The sequence below is a fragment of the Lineus longissimus genome, chromosome 12, assembly GCF_910592395.1.
Source record: "Lineus longissimus chromosome 12, tnLinLong1.2, whole genome shotgun sequence".
NCBI classification, from domain to species: domain Eukaryota; kingdom Metazoa; phylum Nemertea; class Pilidiophora; order Heteronemertea; family Lineidae; genus Lineus; species Lineus longissimus.
Window position 1 is genome coordinate 27,767 of NC_088319.1, and position 22,381 is coordinate 50,147.

At 42.2% G+C, this 22,381-nt stretch overlaps 2 protein-coding genes across 6 annotated transcripts in view; one reads left to right on the forward strand and one right to left on the reverse strand.

The window, feature by feature from the left end:
• Positions 1-22,381, forward strand: part of LOC135496853 (ATP-dependent translocase ABCB1-like) — a 44,206-nt gene that overhangs the window by 18,380 nt on the left and 3,445 nt on the right. Inside the window, exon 24 of the mRNA XM_064786407.1 lies at positions 21,833-21,989. Coding sequence (XP_064642477.1) covers positions 21,833-21,989 — 157 coding nt within the window. The remainder of the gene's footprint in view (positions 1-21,832; positions 21,990-22,381) is intronic.
• On the reverse strand, positions 757-22,343 carry LOC135496854 (uncharacterized). 5 transcript variants are annotated; one of them, XM_064786411.1, is made up of 5 exons: positions 22,255-22,343; positions 18,752-18,873; positions 11,570-11,900; positions 8,352-8,378; positions 757-6,112 (listed from the first exon to the last, which is right to left on the reverse strand). In XM_064786411.1, exons 3-5 carry the CDS (start codon positions 11,874-11,876, stop codon positions 5,265-5,267), a joined length of 1,182 nt encoding a protein of 393 aa, XP_064642481.1. In that variant the 5' UTR covers positions 11,877-11,900; positions 18,752-18,873; positions 22,255-22,343; the 3' UTR covers positions 757-5,264. The 5 variants fall into 5 exon arrangements, with proteins under 5 accessions (XP_064642481.1, XP_064642478.1, XP_064642480.1 ...); XM_064786408.1 differs by lacking the exon at positions 22,255-22,343 and adding an exon at positions 21,205-21,303; XM_064786410.1 differs by lacking the exon at positions 22,255-22,343 and adding an exon at positions 21,191-21,303.

A 22,381-nucleotide genomic window follows, 5' to 3' on the forward strand; every position in this document is an offset into this window, starting at 1 on the left:
GGGAATGAACATGGTTTGAAAGAAATATTTCACAAGCAAATGACCTTTAGTTTCAATTCTAATGGGAGCATAACACACTTTGGTTTGGTTAGTTTAAATGCCATGAACACATGCTCAGATGCATCTTGCAAAGCCAGCTCAGCAAGATGCAATTAACTGAACCAGCCTGAATAACAATTCTCAGTAAATTGGGAAGCCTGCCTGAATACACAATCTGAGCAGGCTGGCAAACTAATTCTCCAGTGAGACTAAGGAATTTTGCAAATGTATTGTTCTCAATTCCACCAATTTGTTTAGGTTGATTTACATACTGTAAACCTGGTCAGGAGCCGTTGCAACTTTTAAGACTGTGTAGAGCGATGTTATTACATTGGGTGATATAAATAAAAGACTAGCAAATGCTTTTACTTCAATTTTGTACAGAAAGGCCTAGTGTAAATGTACATGGAGTTTTAGATAAAAGCATTTGCTAGTCTTTATTCATATCACCCATTGTGCTGGAGCTGATTTACAGTAATTGCCCTGTAACATGATGTGCCGGCACTCTCTCAGCAGCGACATGAAGCTCTCTGTCAGCAGGGACATGCAGATTATTATCATAATCAGGGTGATACATGGGAGGCCAAAATGTCATGATGTCACAGCTTGGCCCCGATATCACCTCAATTAGGTGCAGGAATCATGATAGAGGCAGCTCCTTCAGCCTGACCATACTCACTGCAACAAAACAAACAAGATAATATTTATGGTATAGCATTAGTTTAATTAAAATGGCACTATTAATTACAATTATTGCAAATTCACAATAATTACTCAGAGTTTAAGGGAGCAACACATCGCATATGCTATAAGCAACAAGCTCAGCTGCTCAAATTAAAGGAGGAATGTTTTGGGAAAATACTGGGCCATCATTGGCGATTGTTCAAAATTTCCAGAGATCATTCATCTTCAAAAGTAAATAGCCTTGGTTCGTAGAATGAGGGTGCATCAGTAGAAATGTATGCAAGCGCTCTCATTATTAGTGATGGTGTGTTAGCACGAGGCACTCCTCCTTTACAAACGATATGGCAGGTTAACCATCTTATCGTAACAATGCGTCCCTGGGAAATCTGCACATGTATGTAAACTGTATTATGGTCAAAAGTAACATTCCCGGTCCCACGCAATATTAATAGACTCTGTGATACAAGGGCGCCAATAGCCAACTTAAGTAGGAGTTGAACCAAGTGTATGACTTCACTTGTGGTTAGTAGGGGTTGTAATCAACCGACATATTTCTGGAAATGAAAAGTCACATAACAGCTTCATGCAAAGAATATGTTGATTCTGCAAAGAGCACACAATAGGCCATGATCGCACAAACAATCCAGTTTTTCCCCCTCGTTTTCTGCGGCAAATCACATCACATAAAAGCATTCAATTACACATATGCATGCTGACACTTGGCCAAAACCTTTTTCAAATCGTTTCCACTGAAACATATAGTTGCTTATTAATATATTACACCATTAGCAACAAATTATCTTCTTTCGAAGGATCCATGCTTTATATATTAAACATGTTAAATTACCCAAAAAATGTACAAACACCTCATGTTTTTTTTAATAACGTTATAACAACTGTCAAGCGGACAAGCAACTTGCATCGGTTGTAGGTCATCTTTCAAATAATCATACTGATAAATGGTGAACAGTCTCATCGGTTGTAGGTCATCTTTCAAATAATCATACTGATAAATGGTGAACAGTCTCATCGGTTGTAGGTCATCTTTCAAATAATCATACTGATAAATGGTAAACAGTCTCATCGGTTGTAGGTCATCTTTCAAATAATCATACTGATAAATGGTAAACAGTCTCATCGGTTGTAGGTCATCTTTCAAATAATCATACTGATAAATGGTGAACAGTCTCATCGGTTGTAGGTCATCTTTCAAATAATCATACTGATAAATGGTAAACAGTCTCATCGGTTGTAGGTCATCTTTCAAATAATCATACTGATAAATGGTAAACAGTCTCATCGGTTGTAGGTCATCTTTCAAATAATCATACTGATAAATGGTAAACAGTCTCATCGGTTGTAGGTCATCTTTCAAATAATCATACTGATAAATGGTAAACAGTCTCATCGGTTGTAGGTCATCTTTCAAATAATCATACTGATGGTAAACAGTCTCATCGGTTGTAGGTCATCTTTCAAATAATCATACTGATAAATGGTGAACAGTCTCATCGGTTGTAGGTCATCTTTCAAATAATCATACTGATAAATGGTAAACAGTCTCATCGGTTGTAGGTCATCTTTCAAATAATCATACTGATGGTAAACAGTCTCTGCCCCAAAGTCAGCTCAGGTTGGACAGAATGAATACAGGGTCACTGGAGGGCACAATCCAAATTGGTAAATAGATTATGATGTCACTCCTGCATTATTAACATAATTATGCTACCTGGTCATGAGCAGACTGTTTGATTCAGTCACAGGCTGATAGGTGGCACTTCTGTCATATTGGTTCATGTTACTGACAAAGGCATGATATCTGGGAAGAGAGCAGACTGTTTGATTCAGTCACAGGCTGATAGATGGCACTTCTGTCATATTGGTTCATGTTACTGACAAAGGCATGATATCTGGGAAGAGAGCAGACTGTTTGATTCAGTCACAGGCTGATAGATGGCACTTCTGTCATATCGGTTCATGTTACTGACAAAGGCATGATATCTGGGAAGAGAGCAGACTGTTTGATTCAGTCACAGGCTGATAGATGGCACTTCTGTCATATTGGTTCATGTTACTGACAAAGGCATGATATCTGGGAAGAGAGCAGACTGTTTGATTCAGTCACAGGCTGATAGATGGCACTTCTGTCATATTGGTTCATGTTACTGACAAAGGCATGATATCTGGGAAGAGAGCAGACTGTTTGATTCAGTCACAGGCTGATAGATGGCACTTCTGTCATATTGGTTCATGTTACTGACAAAGGCAAGAAGAGCTCAAGGTATTAATCATACAACACACATTTCAACAGACGGAGGTTCACCCCAAAGTAAATCGCTGAGGTGATTAGAATATTGACATGTTTCACATCTAGTTCTACAATATTTATCAGCAGTTAGATGTGATGCATGGAGTTACATGACCAACCACAGCATGATATCACTTAGAACCACGGTGATTCCTTATCTTATCAGATGAAAAGGAAAATCACCAAAGCACAACAGGAACAACTTACTGACAATAACAAGCACTTTTGATGGACAGATACATAAAGTTACAAAGATGAGCTTGGAACCTCCATCAAGCTTGTCAAGTCTACACGTATCTATTTCGGCAGCCCGATAGAGAGGTCGCAAAGTATTAGACACCTGCTCTTGTATGGGGTGAATTCAACGGTTATACATCACAATCAATAACTCACTGAATGATGGTCTGATTCCTCTATCAAAGTAATCAAAGTATAAACATGACTTTGATGAGTGCTCCAGAAATAAGCAACAAATTAGTTAAGAATCAAATACATGATGTGATACAACTGACTCAAAGGCAAGAATGTTAATTACAGCTTATCGCAAAGTACTCCTCTCGTATATGTAGGCCTACTTGTATCACAATCACCAAGTCCACGAATCACCAAACAACTTGACATGACTGACAATGCATATTGACTGCATGGTCCTGTTATAAACCTCCATCACAGTTCCCCAACCACCTATAGCACACGGAGGTAGTATGGCTTTGGCAAATATGCTATGTCAGTATGATGAAAACCACACTTTTCTAGATAAGACTACGAAGTCATCACCAATTGGACTCTGGTTTTAAATACTTGTATGAAATCACCCTTTTGATAAGAAAACCTCCTCCTCAAACAACTGGTCTGATTCACTAAACCATTCATAGCGAGACCAACATGCAAATAGTGATGCAGGCGGTCTATCAATGTTCTCCACACGACATGCTTGGTAGGATTGTTTGAAAGAGTTGAATGTTATGGAAAGGCAAACTGAACTTGAATAATATTTCCCACAACAATTGACTACAATGTATGAATATTAGATTATGAAAATCATAAAAGTTTGCTTTGATATTTTTCTATTTCATATAAGAACACACAAACGTATATTTGTAAATGATGAAATAAGGACATTTAATATTGAATGAGATCTTTCACTGATTAGCAATATAGCATCATTGATTTAGCTTGATATTGATCACAAGTGTTTAAAGTGTTTGGACTGGCCCAGATAAGCCAGCAATGGCTGTTAAAGGCTTGCTGGATGAAGTCCCAGCTAAAGTGCTCATCATTCTGTCAGAGTCGCAAAGCATCGAAAGAGACGTAAGTTGGAAGCACTTCTGATTGCCAGCTTTCATTCTACATTGTCTAGTGATCTGATGTTGAGTGAGCAAAGCAGACAGTAGGCGACACTCACACGTTCAACAGACATGCGTCTTTTTATATAGGTACTATGTGTTCCAAAAAACTATGTTACTTATTCTTTGATCTTCCTATTCATAACACACAAGGCTCGCTCTTTTCAACTTTCAAGCCTGCAGCACAACAAGTACATCTTTTTCTTACCACCAACATGACAGTCATGTGTACTACCTTCATGAGAACCACCAACATGACAGTCATGTGTACTACCCTCATGAGAACCACCAACATGACAGTCATGTGTACTACCCTCATGAGAACCACCAACATGACAGTCGTGTACTACCTTCATGAGAACCACCAACATGACAGTCATGTGTACTACCCTCATGAGAACCACCAACATGACAGTCATGTGTACTACCCTCATGAGAACCACCAACATGACAGTCATGTGTACTACCCTCATGAGAACCACCAACATGACAGTCGTGTACTACCCTCATGAGAACCACCAACATGACAGTCATGTGTACTACCCTCATGAGAACCACCAACATGACAGTCATGTGTACTACCCTCATGAGAACCACCAACATGACAGTCATGTGTACTACCCTCATGAGAACCATCTAACACATTTCCTAATTGTACAGTTGACCAAGTTTATCTTTCTAAAGACATCTTCCTCACATTCGTTACTTTCAAAGGTGCCTTTTGTTTTTCTAAAATAAGTCCAGCATCTCAACTGGCCAGAAATTACAACTGCTGGTCTTTTTTAATGCCTTCACACATTTTCTTACCGTACCACTCTACCAAATTTGTGTCTCCAAAAACTTCACCGATTTTTTTTGAAAACAGAAGCACCTAAACTGTGCTGATGCTAAGACTGCAAGTCCTTTAAAGCCTTTGGAAACTCGTCCTCCTCTGCTGAAAGTTGCAATTTGAGTGCTAAAATGGCAATCAGATGTAATACATTCTCGTTAATCAAAACCTCTTCTAACTCATGGACCAGCTTTCCACTCTGGAAATCGTCATCGAGCGAGTTCAACTGGTTCTCCTTCGTACATATACTCCTGATAATAATCCCGTCTTCGTAAACAATATCCACAACTAGAATCCCACGTACTTGTTCGAAATATTTCACCAGCGCATTTCTTGTGGGTGTATCCGGATCGAGAAGCAACTGATAGAATTTATTTGACTTTTCACGCAATATATCCGCCCTCATTTTGATATCGTCCAGAAGAAGGAACTCCTCGCTATTGTCATGTGACCGATCAGAATTTTCCACACCACTGTCGGACGGTGTCCCGTGAGCAGCAAGCCCTAGAGTGCGGTTCTGGTTGCGATCAGAGCACTTTCTCTTCAGCTTCTCGGCTCCTTCCATCACAGTCTCCAATCTCTGGTGATCAGGCACCTCGTACACCAACTGAACATTCACATGATCCTTCGTCTTTCCCTTACGTTTCTTATTCCCGAAAATCCTACCAAAGCACCCACATATGCATTTTGACGGCTTTTCATCATCGATTTGTACGATGCTGTTCCCGCCGAGGTGTTGTGATGTTGTCGTTCTTAGAGATGGCGCCGGTGTCAGTTTCATATCCTCAAATAGCTTCAGATCGGCAAGACTTATCCAGTAGCTCGTGCCCGAGACCCCTCGGCGTACGGGGAACTGGTCTGGTCGCACCTCGACAGCATTCACTTGCAGAATGAGACATACCTGACCTGAATACATAAAATATCGGAACACCTGGTTAATGTAAGAGTTTCTCTGTCAGCCCAGAGCGACACAAGATTACACCTGAAGACCAGAAGTCACCTATAACATCCTGACTTTCACTCGGTACTTACCTACCTTATCCCCCTGAGTTAGCTTCCAGTGCGATGGAAGAGTATTCTCAGCACATTGTTCTTCGGGCCAAAAACACATTGCATATAATACAAACTGATTTGCCATTTTTGGAATAAAAATAAAATCAACTTTTGAGGATTTTTTCATTTTATTACTTATCTCTTTTGAAGATGCATTTTGGCATAAACATGGTGGAAGTGCGGAAGAGTGGAGAGAAATCCTAGCCTGGTGCATTGGATTGTTAAGGGCTCTTGGGAGAACCCACATTCATCTCTCTAAATTAGCGTGTTCGATTACTAGCACGGCACTAGTAAGCGCCAGTGCGTCCTTTCTGGTACTGGCGCCTCATCTCGCGCCCGGCCGAAGTGAGCGACCCTGCGAGCGGGTTACTTATACATAAAATGGCCGCCACAAATGACCTTTGAGAAAAGATTGCAAACGATCCTATAAATGCCGGCTTTGCAAAATATACGAAATGTGTTGATTACATCAGACTGCACTTTCTTGGCAAAAATAGAATAGCTATTGGAAGAAATTGATATTTGGATGTGAAAAAATTGTTTAATAAGGTTAGTGAGTCGTTTTTGTAGTTAATGCACATCCAGTAGTGTGTCTGGTGATTCTTTTTGACGCTACTTTACCCTAAAGTTACTTGGGCCTGGCGCAAGAGTGTTCAGCCTTGCCTCATACTGGGCATGTGCCTCAGTGCGGGAGATCTGATGCATACTGAAGTGCGGCGCTAGAAATCGAACACACCAAATAACTGGCATGGGTTTCAAGGAACCAAACTCCTGGTTTTTCAAAGTTCTCTGAAAAAAACTTCACAAAGGAGATTCTCTGTTCCAGAATTTGTTTGCCAGGCTAGGCTAAAGCTCCTCGAAGAGGAAGATATGTTACCTAAATCCTCCAAAAATGGCAAAGATGTGAATTGCACCATGAGACCAAATCTATATCATAATACTATAAGGCGGCTCAATAAAGTGCCATTTGGGGGTATGTTTCATCTCGAAATTTTGCACGTTTGCAGGTGATATGTTATCCTGATGCAACGTTATGTTTATTTTCGGAAATTAACTTCAGCGGAGCAGTAATGAGGGATTTTTTTATCGGACACTGTCAATTCTCCTTACCACTCACGAAAGCATGCACGAAAGCCAAGTCATTGCTGTTTAGTTATACAGGGGCTTAATCAATTACCTGCACTCCCTGTGGGATGGCTAACATTACCTGTTGAACAGCTGGCTGTAGGGGAATGATTGGAACAGCCTGCACCTGTTGACTGCTGAACTAAGGTTAATGTTATTTTCAATCCACGATTGCAGGTCACGTGATCTTCGAGATTTCGCGGGGAAAAGAATTGTAAACAAACGTATGTGTCCAGTTCAAATGTAAACAAAAATGTATTTTTGGTACTTTTGGTTGCTTGACTTGGGTTTTCCCGCAGTAAGGAGCTGGGGTCAAATTGGTGGTCTATTGTCTATGGGTGCTGTGTTAGCCAGAGCTAGCCCTTGATTATGAAGGGATTTTCAAATGAAGGTTACCATGATCTGTTTATGTGCTCACCACAGCCTTCAATACTTGATTGATGTATCTGAAGAGGCACTCTGAACTTGGCATGGCCTTATCAAGGAGCTGCTCACGGTGCTGAACTTCTAGCTTGCCTGTCGAGTAAGTGCCTTGCCCGAGACCTTGCTACATGTAGGAGGAGCATGCATTTTAAAGTTATAGTAGTGATAGTGCAATTGGTTCGAGCTATTTGGAGGCTGACATGTGAAGGCCTATCCGGGATCTCCTTCTTCTCCGTATAAAAAGGCGCATTTGGATTGCTGACTAAGGAACGAGGCATTGCCTCATCATCTCTATCGGACCAACTGATATACTTTTATATGCACGCATACAGCACGCCACAGCTAGGTCCGAGTTTGTGGACAAATGGTTGGTTTAATTTGTCTCTTCGATATGGCTCCTTTGATATTGCATTAGATTTTCATTGTAATTCAATCTATTCAAGGTAAAGCCCATTTGAACGTGCGTGCACCACGGGTACAATGCTAGTACCCTATAAGATGATAAGTAGTCCGTCCTTTTTTAATTCACAGAGGTCATACATACCTTTGTGCCTGGATCTGTTCAAGTAGCCTGTGCGAAAAGAAGAGAAGACTTTACATTTTTTCAATAACAATTTTTTTAATAACATTATCTTATTTTTTGTAATGAGAACAGGAGAGAAGACGTTTTGAGAAGTGATATGCTTGGTGAAATCAAAGAGAAAAGTTATGGTGTGTGGGTGTATTGAACTTAAATAGCAAGATCACTTTGTTATTGTGATGAAATGCATTCTAGTAGTTAATTTTAAAGTGTCAAGGACAAGTCCCCGATCTCTGTAATTGTGAAAGCTTTCTTCTTGATGTACGTAACTGGGGACTATATTGATAAGGGCACATTTAACAGGAGGCATTTAAATCCAGGGCAGTTTTCCTGCTTCTCCAGCACTAGTAGCAACAAGTCTTGCTTTGATAGTGACCAAATAGGCCAGGTACTTTCCTGATGAATGGAATAACACCAATCAGATGATTGCTGGCAGGGTTGCATAACCTTTGATGAAAGCAGTACAGAGCATCTATAGATAGAAGCCTTTGAGATTCCTCAACCTTTAAGCTCATTAACAAGTTATGCTTCATCTGGTGGTGGAATTGGCATCGTGTGGATGTTCTGGTCTCACCATGATTTATACTCAGATTAGTACCATTTATTCCAATTACTATGATTAGAGTATTCTAATCCCAAATTGTTTACAGCGATCATACAGGTGAAAGGGCACTCCAAAAAAATAACTTTTTCACCCCTCTTGAAAATGCTTGTTCCATAGATTGATCTGGTCGGCAATGTGGTCTTATGGCCAGATGTGTTCAACTCCTAAACACCTCTTGTGGTCTTCAGCAAGACACCTCACTTGACATACTTAATCCTCTTCGCCCCTGTTTATGGAACATAAGGCCACGACCATCACACACCTCACTTTGTTTGAGCTGAATTTGCTGTGTTAAGAACCGGCCCTGTTGTTGTGGCTGATTTATAACACCACTCAGGGCAATGACCCCAGCCAAGTGAGGCGTATGGAGAGAGTGAGAAACATAGATTCTCAGGGCAACGACCCCAGCCAAGTGAGGCGTATGGAGAGAGTGAGAAACATAGATTCTCAGGGCAATGACCCCAGCCAAGTGAGGCGTATGGAGAGAGTGAGAAACATAGATTCTCAGGGCAACGACCCCAGCCAAGTGAGGCGTATGGAGAGAGTGAGAAACATAGATTCTCAGGGCAACGACCCCAGCCAAGTGAGGCGTATGGAGAGAGTGAGAAACATAGATTCTCAGGGCAACGACCCCAGCCAAGTGAGGCGTATGGAGAGAGTGAGAAACATAGATTCTCAGGGCAATGACCCCAGCCAAGTGAGGCGTATGGAGAGAGTGAGAAACATAGATTCTCAGGGCAACGACCCCAGCCAAGTGAGGCGTATGGAGAGAGTGAGAAACATAGATTCTCAGGGCAATGACCCCAGCCAAGTGAGGCGTATGGAGAGAGTGAGAAACATAGATTCTCAGGGCAATGACCCCAGCCAAGGGAGGCGTATGGAGAGAGTGAGAAACATAGATTCTCAGGGCAATGACCCCAGCCAAGTGAGGCGTATGGAGAGAGTGAGAAACATAGATTCTCAGGGCAACGACCCCAGCCAAGGGAGGCGTATGGAGAGAGTGAGAAACATAGATTCTCAGGGCAATGACCCCAGCCAAGTGAGGCATATGGAGAGAGTGAGAAACATAGATTCTCAGGGCAACGACCCCAGCCAAGGGAGGCATATGGAGAGAGTGAGAAACATAGATTCGTACCATGTATGTCAAAATACACACCAGTACAAAACTTTCACTTGGCAAGTTAACAAATATTTCCAGTTACAGAAGAGCACTTGATAAGTCATAACCAAACTGAAAAAATTCCTCCAACAGTAAGTAAGAACACTCCAAACAATAAGGTTAAAAACACAATGAAGGTCAGTATTGTCGATAGATAATCAAGGACCCTTAGGAATGACTGTTTGTGGAATTGGCAGTCATTTTTGAATCATGATATCTAATATCCCAGAGTGCAACAATGGAAGATTTTGACCAGCATCATTTATCAGTAGATAGTGTTTGCATACTCTGGTGAATGCACAACACAACCCTGGACAATACAATAACCAAGTACTCCGACTAGAACCAAGTACTCCGACTAGAGTCTTGTCTTAATCAATCAAAGGGAACAAGAGGTCTGCGCTTGCATTGTAAGGGTGCATATACGTAGACTGTTCACCAGTGCAGTAGTTTGTGACCCTGTACCACATCGCACACAGTCTCGGCACACGCTGGCTTCCAAGTTGGTTTATATTTGGTAGCCAGCAATAAATTGCAACAATAACCATTACTCTGACAAGATCTCCAAGAATGCTGCTGGTACAATGCTACGTGCATACAACACCAATTTGCCAGCCTGGGCGCTAATGTTTTTGTCAACACTTCATACATAATAAACTAGGTTTACACTCTCGGACTAGTCACTTCATTAGGGCGTCCATAAGGCCCAACTTCTTATCAACTTCCAATAAGACTGCACAAACAATCCATTGTAGCACGGTAAGCTATGATTTCTAACGAATTATATTATTCATAATATTTTGGTATTCTTTTAGTGGATCAAAGAATAGTGTTTCAATGAAACATGTGTCATTTTCTCCACTAGTTTTGAGACCTGACATTAGTATGAAGTTCAGCACTGGTTTTTTCTCTGCATCAGAAATGTGGCTCGCGTAGGTTCCTTATTGGCAACATTCCTTAAAACAGGGATCATTCCAAACCTGTATTCTACTTATTAATGTTACTAGTGGAAAAGTCATGTAAGTCACCAACATAGGAGTCTAGGACTTCACACATTTTTACCGGATTGTCATTCAAGCATATAATAAGGTCTTAGTTCAGTTAGAATAGCTAATTTCATTTCTCTGTGAGCAGAGTGATAAAGGGCTTTTATGGCAACCTGAAATATTAATCTTTTATTTTGGTCTGTGTTGTAAAGGCCCATAATGTACATGTATGAACTGCATACATCCTTCAATGGTGTGCGCTATTTTCTCCAGCTGCTAGTGTTTTCTAAGCCACTACAGTTGGGCATGAAGTGTAGAGTTTTGCCAGGGTAGAAGATGTTATACCAAGTGTCAGTTGAGGTGTATGGACTACAAGCCTGACACCCAAACCCAAGACCATGCCCCCTGTTGGCCAAGCTGATCCCACTCTTACCTAAAGAATTCCATCTGCGTGGCTGAATGCGTATGCCGACATCGAGAAGGTTCGCCAACTGCAGATGACCCGTTTGTCTTAATGCGTTGATGAACAATTCATGATGACTCGTGCCACTACTCTCCTGCCGCTTACTGTCCAGGAACTTGAGCAGCGCGTGATTCACCTCCGCTCCCTCATGACCATTTTTAATGTCATTGGCGATGTCAGGCTCCAAGGCGCCATTTTGTACGAGATAGTCGAAGAGAGGTTCGGAGTCGAGGTTGTCTATGAGTTCACATCGGTGGTTCAGCAGTTCTTCATACATTGTGGGTGGACATCACATCACAGCCTGCAAAGATTGGAATGAGACCCTGTCAATAAAGTACATACCACCAAGGGTGGGGGTGGGGGGGGGGGGGGGGGTGGTGCCAGAGCATTATGAGGTAAGGACAGGGAGAGGAAGTCCTTACCAAATCAAATGCGAGCAATCACTAAGCACTATTTCTACATCGAGCACCTTTGCATGAGTGTAGTCTAAGTCGCCATCTTGCGGTGAAGTGTCTGCCATATACTTGCTAATTGGATTCCAATATATTAGTGACAAGACAAAACTACATGTAAGTCAAGTAGAGTACTGGTCACAATACCTCAACAGACCCATGCAGCCCACAAGACTATCCATGCTTTGCACATGGAATGGCCTGGTTTGTAGGGTTTATGGTGACTGATTGATGTACAGCCAACCTTTTGAAAACTCTACAAAGCCAAAGGAAATCTTGCTCATACAAAAGCTTCATGAATCTAAGACTTCACAAACAGGAAAAGTTTCCCCGGTCAGATCAGATCACGCAATGACAATGAGATAGATCAACAATGGACAATGAGTTATAAGGCCATGAGTCGACAATCACCAATTCATTGAGATGCAATGGCATACAGAACTTACTGCATGTACTGTGACATGGAAAACATCCACAACATGGAATCTCTACCGAAACAATATCTGAACATGTCTTCATTTCAACCACATTCCTACATGTACCAGTATTTTAAAAGCACACCATGTCAACACGATTCAAATTGTCCAAGTTTATCTATCACAGTATAAATGTGGTCAGGCTCCCAGCGTGGTGCCGGCACAGTGTATTGATAGATCAACCAGCCCGCCTATAAATAGTTGAGTATTGATCTTCGCACCGTACGCATTGGACAAGTGACTACTGAATTCTGTCCCAAGATATCGCTAAGTTAAATAGATCATCTTCGACAGCCAATTTACAAAACTGTCCCCAGATATCCCTAAGCTGGATTGCTAATCTTCGACAACTGATTTCAGAATGGTCCCGGATACTCACGTAGCTAATTGGGAAATCTTGGATTTGATATCAGATTCTAAATTGATCCTTTGAGATGGAGACGTTCTTGAGTAAGACACTTCAGGACAGGAAAGGATGATGCATCCCAATACATGTGTCCAGATTCAGTTTATCATAATTCTTTAAAAGGTTAATATAGCCTGATCATACAGCATAGAGAGGAAGCATATGTCACCTTGATAATGATGGAGAACACCACAGACTAACAGTATGAAGGAACAACACACAAAGGAGAATCTAAGTCCAAATACGAAATACGACGATGACACATTTAGATGCGTGTGGAGTATTATTTCTCATGAAGTAATTGATCAAACACTTAAGCTTTTCAACCAAAGACACCACCATCACCCGGTAACACTAGACACCGTTATGAACAGCTGACAGGGAACTCAATGACTCTTGAACAGATGTCAATAAAATATGGCCTGTCATCAATCGAAATGCACATGTCGTCATGGGGAGGCCATTTTAAAAGTGTGAAAAATGAGAGCGTTGTCTCTAAAGCCGGACACTTGGCTTTTCCACTGTCTGACAATAGAGAGGTTGCCCATTGTTTATGACCACCATTCCGACTTCAACTCTGACAATAGAGAGGTTGCCCATTGTTTATGACCACCATTCCGACTTCAACTCTGACAATAGAGAGGTTGCCCATTGTTTATGACCACCATTCCGACTTCAACTCTGAGACTGAATTATCGTCATAGATCGAGATGGTGATTAACCAAATAACTATCACATCAAATTGGCAATTTCCTCGATTCAAAAACCACTTGAACACCATGAACAAAGGCCATTCAGCATCTTGTAACAAGTATTATACCTCAATATTACCCAATAAAACAAGGAGAAAATTACATTTAATTTGCCACCAGCTCATGCAATGTACTTCAACGAGTACAAAGTATATGCAAATAAGCATGTTGTTGTGCGAGATTAGGTTGTTAGCCTGATCATTGGCAAGGATGGCGGTTATCATGTGTACCGGAGAAGCAGATATGGTGTAGACCTCATCCTGAGGTATCAGACTCATTTCTCATTCTCAGCCACTGGTAAACCTATCACAGATTCAGTGCACCTCTTTCCAATAAATCATCTTCAAAACCACCATCATGTTGGAACCCTGGAACATAAAGATGGCCTCACCTCAAAACTGTACAAAATTTGTCAAGTATGCATGAATTGTTTGACTGAACAATGCTGAAAGAAGCCCAACCTCCAAGTAAAAGACAAATGAGCTCATCAGCCTGTCTGTCTGACCAATGAATATGATCCCACCCTAGCCTCCTCTACAGCCTGTCTGCCTCACCAATGAACATGATCCCACCCTAGCCTCCTCTACAGCCTGTCTGCCTCACCAATGAATATGATCCCACCCTAGCCTGTTATCAGCCTGTCCGTCTCACCAATGAACATGATCCCACCCTAGCCTGTCATCAGCCTGTCTGCCTCACCAATGAATATGATCCCACCCTAGCCTGTCATCAGCCTGTCTGCCTCACCAATGAATATGATCCCACCCTAGCCTCCTCTACAGCCTGTCTGCCTCACCAATGAATATGATCCCACCCTAGCCTGTCATCAGCCTGTCTGCCTCACCAATGAATATGATCCCACCCTAGCCTGTCATCAGCCTGTCTGCCTCACCAATGAATATGATCCCACCCTAGCCTCCTCTACAGCCTGTCTGCCTCACCAATGAATATGATCCCACCCTAGCCTGTCATCAGCCTGTCTGCCTCACCAATGAATATGATCCCACCCTAGCCTGTCATCAGCCTGTCTGCCTCACCAATGAATATGATCCCACCCTAGCCTCCTCTACAGTCTGTCTGCCTCACCAATGAATATGATCCCACCCTAGCCTGTCATCAGCCTGTCTGCCTCACCAATGAATATGATCCCACCCTAGCCTCCTCTACAGCCTGTCCGTCTGACCAATGAATATGATCCCACCCTAGCCTCCTCTACAGCCTGTCCGTCTGACCAATGAATATGATCCCACCCTAGCCTCCTCTACAGCCTGTCTGCCTCACCAATGAATATGATCCCACCCTAGCCTCCTCTACAGTCTGTCTGCCTCACCAATGAATATGATCCCACCCTAGCCTCCTCTACAGCCTGTCTGCCTCAACAATGAATATGATCCCACCCTAGCCTCCTCTACAGCCTGTCTGCCTCACCAATGAATATGATCCCACCCTAGCCTCCTCTACAGTCTGTCTGCCTCACCAATGAATATGATCCCACCCTAGCCTGTCATCAGCCTGTCTGTCTGACCAATGAATATGATCCCACCCTAGCCTCCTCTACAGCCTGTCTGCCTCACCAATGAACATGATCCCACCCTAGCCTCCTCTACAGCCTGTCTGCCTCACCAATGAACATGATCCCACCCTAGCCTGTCATCAGGCTGTCTGCCTCACCAATGAATATGATCCCACCCTAGTCTCGTCATTAGATATTGCCTAATCATCTTCTGCAGAGTTTGAACATGACATCTGCTGACTAGGCTTTTTACCGAGGCTGATCATGTCGGCTGATGATACTCTTCAGCTTGGAGAGAAAGCAGAAGAAGAAAAAGAAGAAGCATGCTGTTTGATGGGGAAGTTTTCCAAACTTAAAGGAGTAGGCTGATTATCCCTTTAACATATGTACTGTTGTACTGTACTGGGCAGCTGACAAGTTGGTAATAAAACCCTAGAATTGTTTAACCAACCAGCTCCTTTTAAAAAATAACCTGCCCTGTCTTGAAAAGCCTCCAGAACAATCGTACAACATTGGTTTGTGCCCACTGCAACTGATGATATCTGATTATCATCTTTGCTTACTTCATTCTGTTACAACCATGTCACAAGCTTATACACAACAGAAGTCACTTATCTTAGAATACATCCCAAGATCGTATACATTTCCTTTGTTCATAAGACAGCGATTCCATCGAATTTATCGAATTCATAAATGAACCATCAAATGAGTCATCGAAAATGTTGATGGCCATAACTCGACCGCCAATATTGACATGAAAAATAACAGCGATGAAAAAGTATCAGTACTTTCAGTGAATTCTTGGATTAAACAAACAAACCTAGATCATGGTTGGAGGATCTCAGCATTGTTTACAGAGAGCTGGGGGTTCATCTGGATTACACATGGTAGAGGTTTATACTATCCGTATGTCAATAACATGAGTTTGGTAAATTTAAAAAGTTACTTAAAAGTTGAAGCCTCCCCGAGTTGGCTCTTCAGGACGGATTCAGATATCACCGCTGCTCAAAAATAAAATGCCCCCCCCCCAATCTTTATCACCCCCACTTTCAAGTGCTGTAAGCCCGTTATTATAACTAAAACTAGTCTACTCTTAGAATAGTCCGTCTCCTATCAATCCAAATTGCTAATCATGTGAATGACAGAGTAACATTATACTGATTAGATGAGATATTACAAAACATACACCTGATTTCTCAAAGATCCAGGTGGAGAATTTCAATCAGTTAGTCAACTTAAAGGTTTGAAATAAGTGAATTCGCATCGTAATTTCCTCCAGTAATGTCAGGAATTACTACCAAAGGTAGTGCCTGATAAGCAGTTGTGCTACCCAAATTGCACATCAGAGTAACAGGAAATCAGTACCTACAGGAAATCAACTGCTACCCAAAACTTGGTGCTGGCATCTTTGACTTTGGTCTTGAGATGTAATTGCTACCCAACTGAAAAAAGGTTTATTTTGAGCCTAGAACTTTTTTGCCAAGGTCAGAGAATGACATCAAACAAAATAAATGGAGTGTGACTCACAAAACGAGGCTAGTTTAGATCTCCTCCGGTGATGAATTCAGCCGATTTATCAAACATAATGGCAAGTTACAATCAGGATGCTCAAATCTAAGAAACCGGCTCGTGAAGCACAACGACCCGATCCAACGGCATCAAAACAGTAAATCATCATTCTTTTACTTGCGGAATTATTGCAGGAAGATTTCTCTCCAGTGCTTATCAGTTTGATCAGGTTATGTAGTCTCCTGAAATCACTCAATGTCAGGAGGCAACTGCCGACACTGTGTATTGTTTGGGGGAGTGTACAATGTACTTGGTTTGGCATGAACAGAAATATAAAACATACCTGGCATTTTATACACTGATCATTCAAAGATCTTGCCTATGTAACAAATGAGGAGAGTAACAAAACTCATGATGAGCACTTGATGAGCCGATGAAGGCCATACGTTTCCCCATGGACATGGAAGACATCACGTAGATCAGGTAGATCAGGTAGATCAGGTAATCATCTGGTCACTTATCACTGCAGTTAAATGGCTGCAAAGTATCGTGGGTAAACTGAGAGAAAACCACACAAGAGTGCTCTTCATCAATCTGCCACAAGAGCCGCTGGGGAGGTGTGGTGGGTGAAAACACTTGGTATCAGCAACCACAAACAGGTAAGGGGAGGGTTGGTTTCCCTGCCGTTATTGACCTTCATTCAATAGAAATCTCTCTTTTGAGGAGCTATTGGTTTCCCTGATATTATCAGGCTTCACTCTAAAGCTCTCTTTAGGGAATGGTGAGGGACTTTAAGGAGTACTCCCAAAAACCTATGCCATCAAAGCATCATACTGGTGCCATAGACCTGTCCATTGGTGGTGCCATCAAGCCTAGGACTAGGAGAGCGTCGAGAACACTAGTCAATTGACAGCCTTTCACTGATTTGTGAAGAACAACTGGGAAAGGACCAGGGTCAGGCCCTTGCTGCGCCATCTTTTGAGCAAGTCCATGAACACAGTATCCACTACAGGGTAACATAGAATACTTGGCCAAGGGTTCTGGGTTTACATACATGGCTAGTGTCTAGTCATGCTTGGCTAGTGTCTAGTCATGCTGTGGTTCAGAAATGCTGGGGACGGTCAAGAACCTGTGACATTCATGTATACTTGTACATCCACAGCTGAATATTAAAGTTATGAGTTTCACACAGTGCTGGTAACTAGTTCTATACACTAGGACTAGGAGCCTGCAGGATAATTCAGTTGGATTTCCAATGATCAAAGGTGACCTGTTAATCTATATGGCTTTGGCAAGCCTGAGGTGATGGTCAATCCAATAACTATGAGGTTTACAGTACGAGTAACACAATAAACAGCCCAATGACAATAACGATGGAGTTTACAGTACGGGAAACACCACACAGGTTAATGGTAAACTCAGGTATTGCCAACAACAGTATACATGTATAAGATACAGCCATGAGTCACAGTCTGTCTGCATGTTGATGAGGCAACAAGCAACCTTTGTGCAATTTCAAGTTTTTGCAATATTTTTGCTATGTTCGTGCGGGGATGAAAGAGAGGTTAGATTTTTACACCAAACCAAGGCACACAAAAGTAACAGGAGTTCAGTGACCGCCACGAGTAGTTCTTACAGACCGAGCAACATAATATTTGGGTGCCCCCCTCCCCCCCCCCCGCCATCTTGGCAATAAATTGGTCCAACTGGTGTATGTTTAGTTCCTTGAGAACACCAAGGTGTGAGCTCACCCAATACACCCTGACCCAGACCAGCAGTTGGCCGGGACCATATGCTAATCATGCACAGTACAAGTAGGTTGTGGCCCTTCATTTTAGATGATAACTGGGCCATTGTACCAACAGGTTCACCCTGAAAACTGAGGTGGCTATACCAGTAGAAGTATAGTCACATAAGGTCCACTTGCCAAACAGCAACTGGCAAGACTCAAGGCTTGATCAGATTAGTCGGCAACACATCTGTCTCAACATTTTGAAAATCACACAATGAACCCGAGAAATAACACACAGGCTCAACAACTCACCTTCAATCCTAGACGAACATTGCAATCACAACAAGCTATCCTGACCATTCCCTCCACAACCACTGATCCAATCGACTTTGTCTCGCCGCCTAACAACACATGACTCAGCTCTCGCTCATTCTCTGCAAGATGAATATTAAAGGAGGATATAGACGACCTGTGGGGGACAGAGGTATGGGTAATAATCAGGAGAAATAAGACTGCAATCATCAATGAATCGTTCAAATGAAGTATAAACATGAAGTGCACACTAGGCCTATAAGCTGTACTGAATTCCTTCACCCCTTCTTATTATGCCAACCCTAAACACAAGGCTCCTGTTTCTCTTCAAGACACTTGTCACTATATAGTATAAGGAGGAGGCAACCAATCAAAATTATCAGAGTGGTTTAAAAAATTTGTCAATCACCGCACCTCACTTTTACTAATTACTCAAGTGCTGGGGAATAAAGCATAGCCTACGAATGCTACGTCAAATGCGGCAGAGTGGTCATAAACAATCAGCTTTGATCATGGGCTACCACATGATGATTAAACCTCACGTCCGTCCGGCCATCGCAACACTGAGCGAGCACTAAAAATAGCTGATTTCTGCAATCTATTTACACCCACAGCATCAGAGTAATAACTGTAGCCATGGAAACAAGTAGTACCAGGGTCCAAAATCTTTGACAGATTAGCATCACGGCCAAATGCCATTTTGACTGATTATAATTTTTTAGATTGATTCCCAAAGGAATTTCATTTGAAGTCATTTAAAATTCGACGGCAATCCATCTTTTTGACACATATAATTAGAGACGTACTGCGCTGCAAAAAATGCAATTAATTTTCAGACAACAGGAGGTATGTATCTAGATAATACAACTGGCAGTATGTTATTCAGTTTACAGGGTTACAGTGTAACTGTCAACTCATCTGTCCAAACTGATGTGATCATGTGACCACTGAAAATATTGGTACGGGTCATTTCAAACTAAAACTATACTGGGCATGCTGGGTGGTTATAAATGTCATCTTTTCTTCATTCAGAGGGTTTGTATTGACTAATTGTTACGCATCAGTCACTGTAAACTCTGCACCCCGACCCTCTTATATTCCATTTTCTTTTGGCTGTGGTTCATTGAGCACTGTAAAATCTGAACACTTTGGGCTAAAGCTAACTCACCTATATGACTTGACCCTTTCGTATTCAAACCACTTTATTTCCAGTGCTATACTTGTCCGCCCCTCGATTATCCAAACGTGCACTTGTGCTAAGCCCACAAATACACTAACATGGCCCTTCGCCACTAAAAACTTGACCAACACAGGCCCTTCAGTGTAACAGTGTTATTTCAAAAGGTCTATTTCGGAACATAGCTGATCTGGCTGTTTATCTGACGTAACCACCATTTATTTCCGCTCTGTGGAATTTAATATAGCGGTAGCCCTACTTACGACTAAAGCATAAGGCCATGTAGTCTCGACCCTTCTTCTAAATAGGCCTGCATAGTCCTTCAACATAAGATATCTAACTTTACAGACCAAGTTGGTCAACAACGGGGCTCATCAACTGACACTTCATGGCCACCTGGTATTTCATATAAACTAATTGCCTCATTCAAGAAGTTGCATGTTAGCATCATTTGTAACGACACTTCAGAGAACAGACCTACAGCCATTAAATTTGAATACCCAAAAACACTCCCAACAGTCCTAATACACCAGGTGGAGGAAGCTAAACCCAAAAACACTCCCAACAGTCCTAATACACCAGGTGGAGGAAGCTAAACCCAAAAACACTCCCAACAGTCCTAATACACCAGGTGGAGGAAGCTAAACCCAAAAACACTCCCAACAGTCCTAATACACCAGGTGGAGGAAGCTAAACTCAACAAAATTCTATGTCGATCAACAAAAAATGGTGTTATTCTCTACTTTCTGATATTGTTCATCTCGATCTACACAGCATCTTCCTATTCTGCTTTGTTAGCTGCCGAGTGCTGGTGTTGTGGCGCTCAACACATTCTCTACTCCCACTCGCTAACTGCTCTGTTTTTTCGCGGGGCAGCTCACGGTAGTCAGCTGACCATGCTACCGGGTAGGTCAACCGTATCTCCCGTAGGCCTAGTTTCCATCTCGCATTCTCGGACCATCCTTGACCTCGTTGATCCATCTTCTGTTCCTATCTTTATGTAGCTCTGCTTGAATAATCAAGTCCACATCATACTACAATGTACTAAACTATGAAAGGGGTCTACTCCTGATAAATACCCTATGCACATGTACACTACACTAACACATGAATTGATCTTGTACTGCAATACACACATCGTGTACATGTAACATTGTATTCACATAGGCGCCGACCACGCATAGATTACAGAATAAAACGCCGTTTATCGTCAGACGTCGCCGCATGCAAAGACTTAGATTATATAAATATACGCAATGTACCTAAAGATACCCACTTCTTACTTTATTTCGTTAAATAACTCCACAAATCGACAATAAAACCGCTTTCTTCGACGATGAAATTACAGTACAATTATTATGAAGAACATTTTCCATCAGCTGTGGCTGCGCTCACCATTTTAAAATAGGATCGACCTATCAACCAATCATGAGCTTCAGATCAGGTCAGCCTATTATTTTATGTGGGTGTTTTGAATGAGCGGCTGGGGAAGCCCATCGCTACACTCCGGACTCAGTGGACCGGCCTCGTTTCTTACCTATTAAGACAAAGACGATAGAGTACTCTGTTTTACAGGTCTCGGCTGATGTAAACATTGAACCACAGAGTGACAGACCCCTGAAGCCTAGTTAGCGGGATTATCGGGCTAAACAATGGGATAAGCCAGGAAGGTACTATTACTCTTCTCATAGTACCTTCATGGCTTATCCCATTGTTTAGCCCGATAATCCCACTAACTAGGCTTCAGGGGCCTGTGATTGAACGGACCGCGAGATTTTTGTCTTCGTCGCGGTAACCAATCTCGCCTCCAGGGCTGTGCAAGTTGTGTCACATTTGCATGATGTCCCGCCGGTTTCCTCCTACCTGCGCTTGAATGTTCACCAATGCCTAATATCTCGCTTCAGGGTGTTCTTTGCAATAGCCTTCACTGGTTTGGGAGTGGGCCAGGCCTCTTCCTTTCTGCCTGATTACGCCAAGGCCAAACTAGCGGCCGCCCACATCTTCAGGATCGTCGAGAATGTTCCATTCATCAATAGTTACTCAGAGGAGGGCAAACAATTGGTAGGCTAAGCCTCTTACTGTAGGCCAAACTCGACTGTCTCACGTCCATGACACTCTCTGTCACAAAAGCAGACCTCTCTTGATAAAAGAAATCGACTTAAATCCTAACTTTATTAATCTCAATCTCATCAAAACTTTTCACTTAAGTTTAATGACAGCGTTGAGAAAACGTGTTTTTAACGAACACACCCTCAACCCAATTGTGACAAAAAGGGGAGTGCGAGTGTATGTGAAGTCCAAAGGCGTAACGGAGCCAAAGACTTACTGCCGGTCAAGATGGGCTCATGGCGAATACCGACATGTCCACACCACTGCTGGGTCCCAATCTGTCTTTTGAAGATATCTAGGTGCTGGGCCGAGGTGGAATGATTAAGTTATTTCCATGATCTTTC

Coding starts and splice junctions, on each gene's coding strand:
- LOC135496854 (XM_064786411.1), bottom strand. CDS start 11,876: ATGTATGAAGAACTGCTGAACCACCGATGTGAACTCATAGACAACCTC. Junction 8,379..11,569: donor ACGCAGATGGAATTCTTTAG/GTAAGAGTGGGA, acceptor CTTTTCGCACAG/GCTACTTGAACAGATCCAGG. Junction 6,113..8,351: donor GAACAGATCCAGGCACAAAG/GTATGTATGACC, acceptor TTATGTATTCAG/GTCAGGTATGTCTCATTCTG.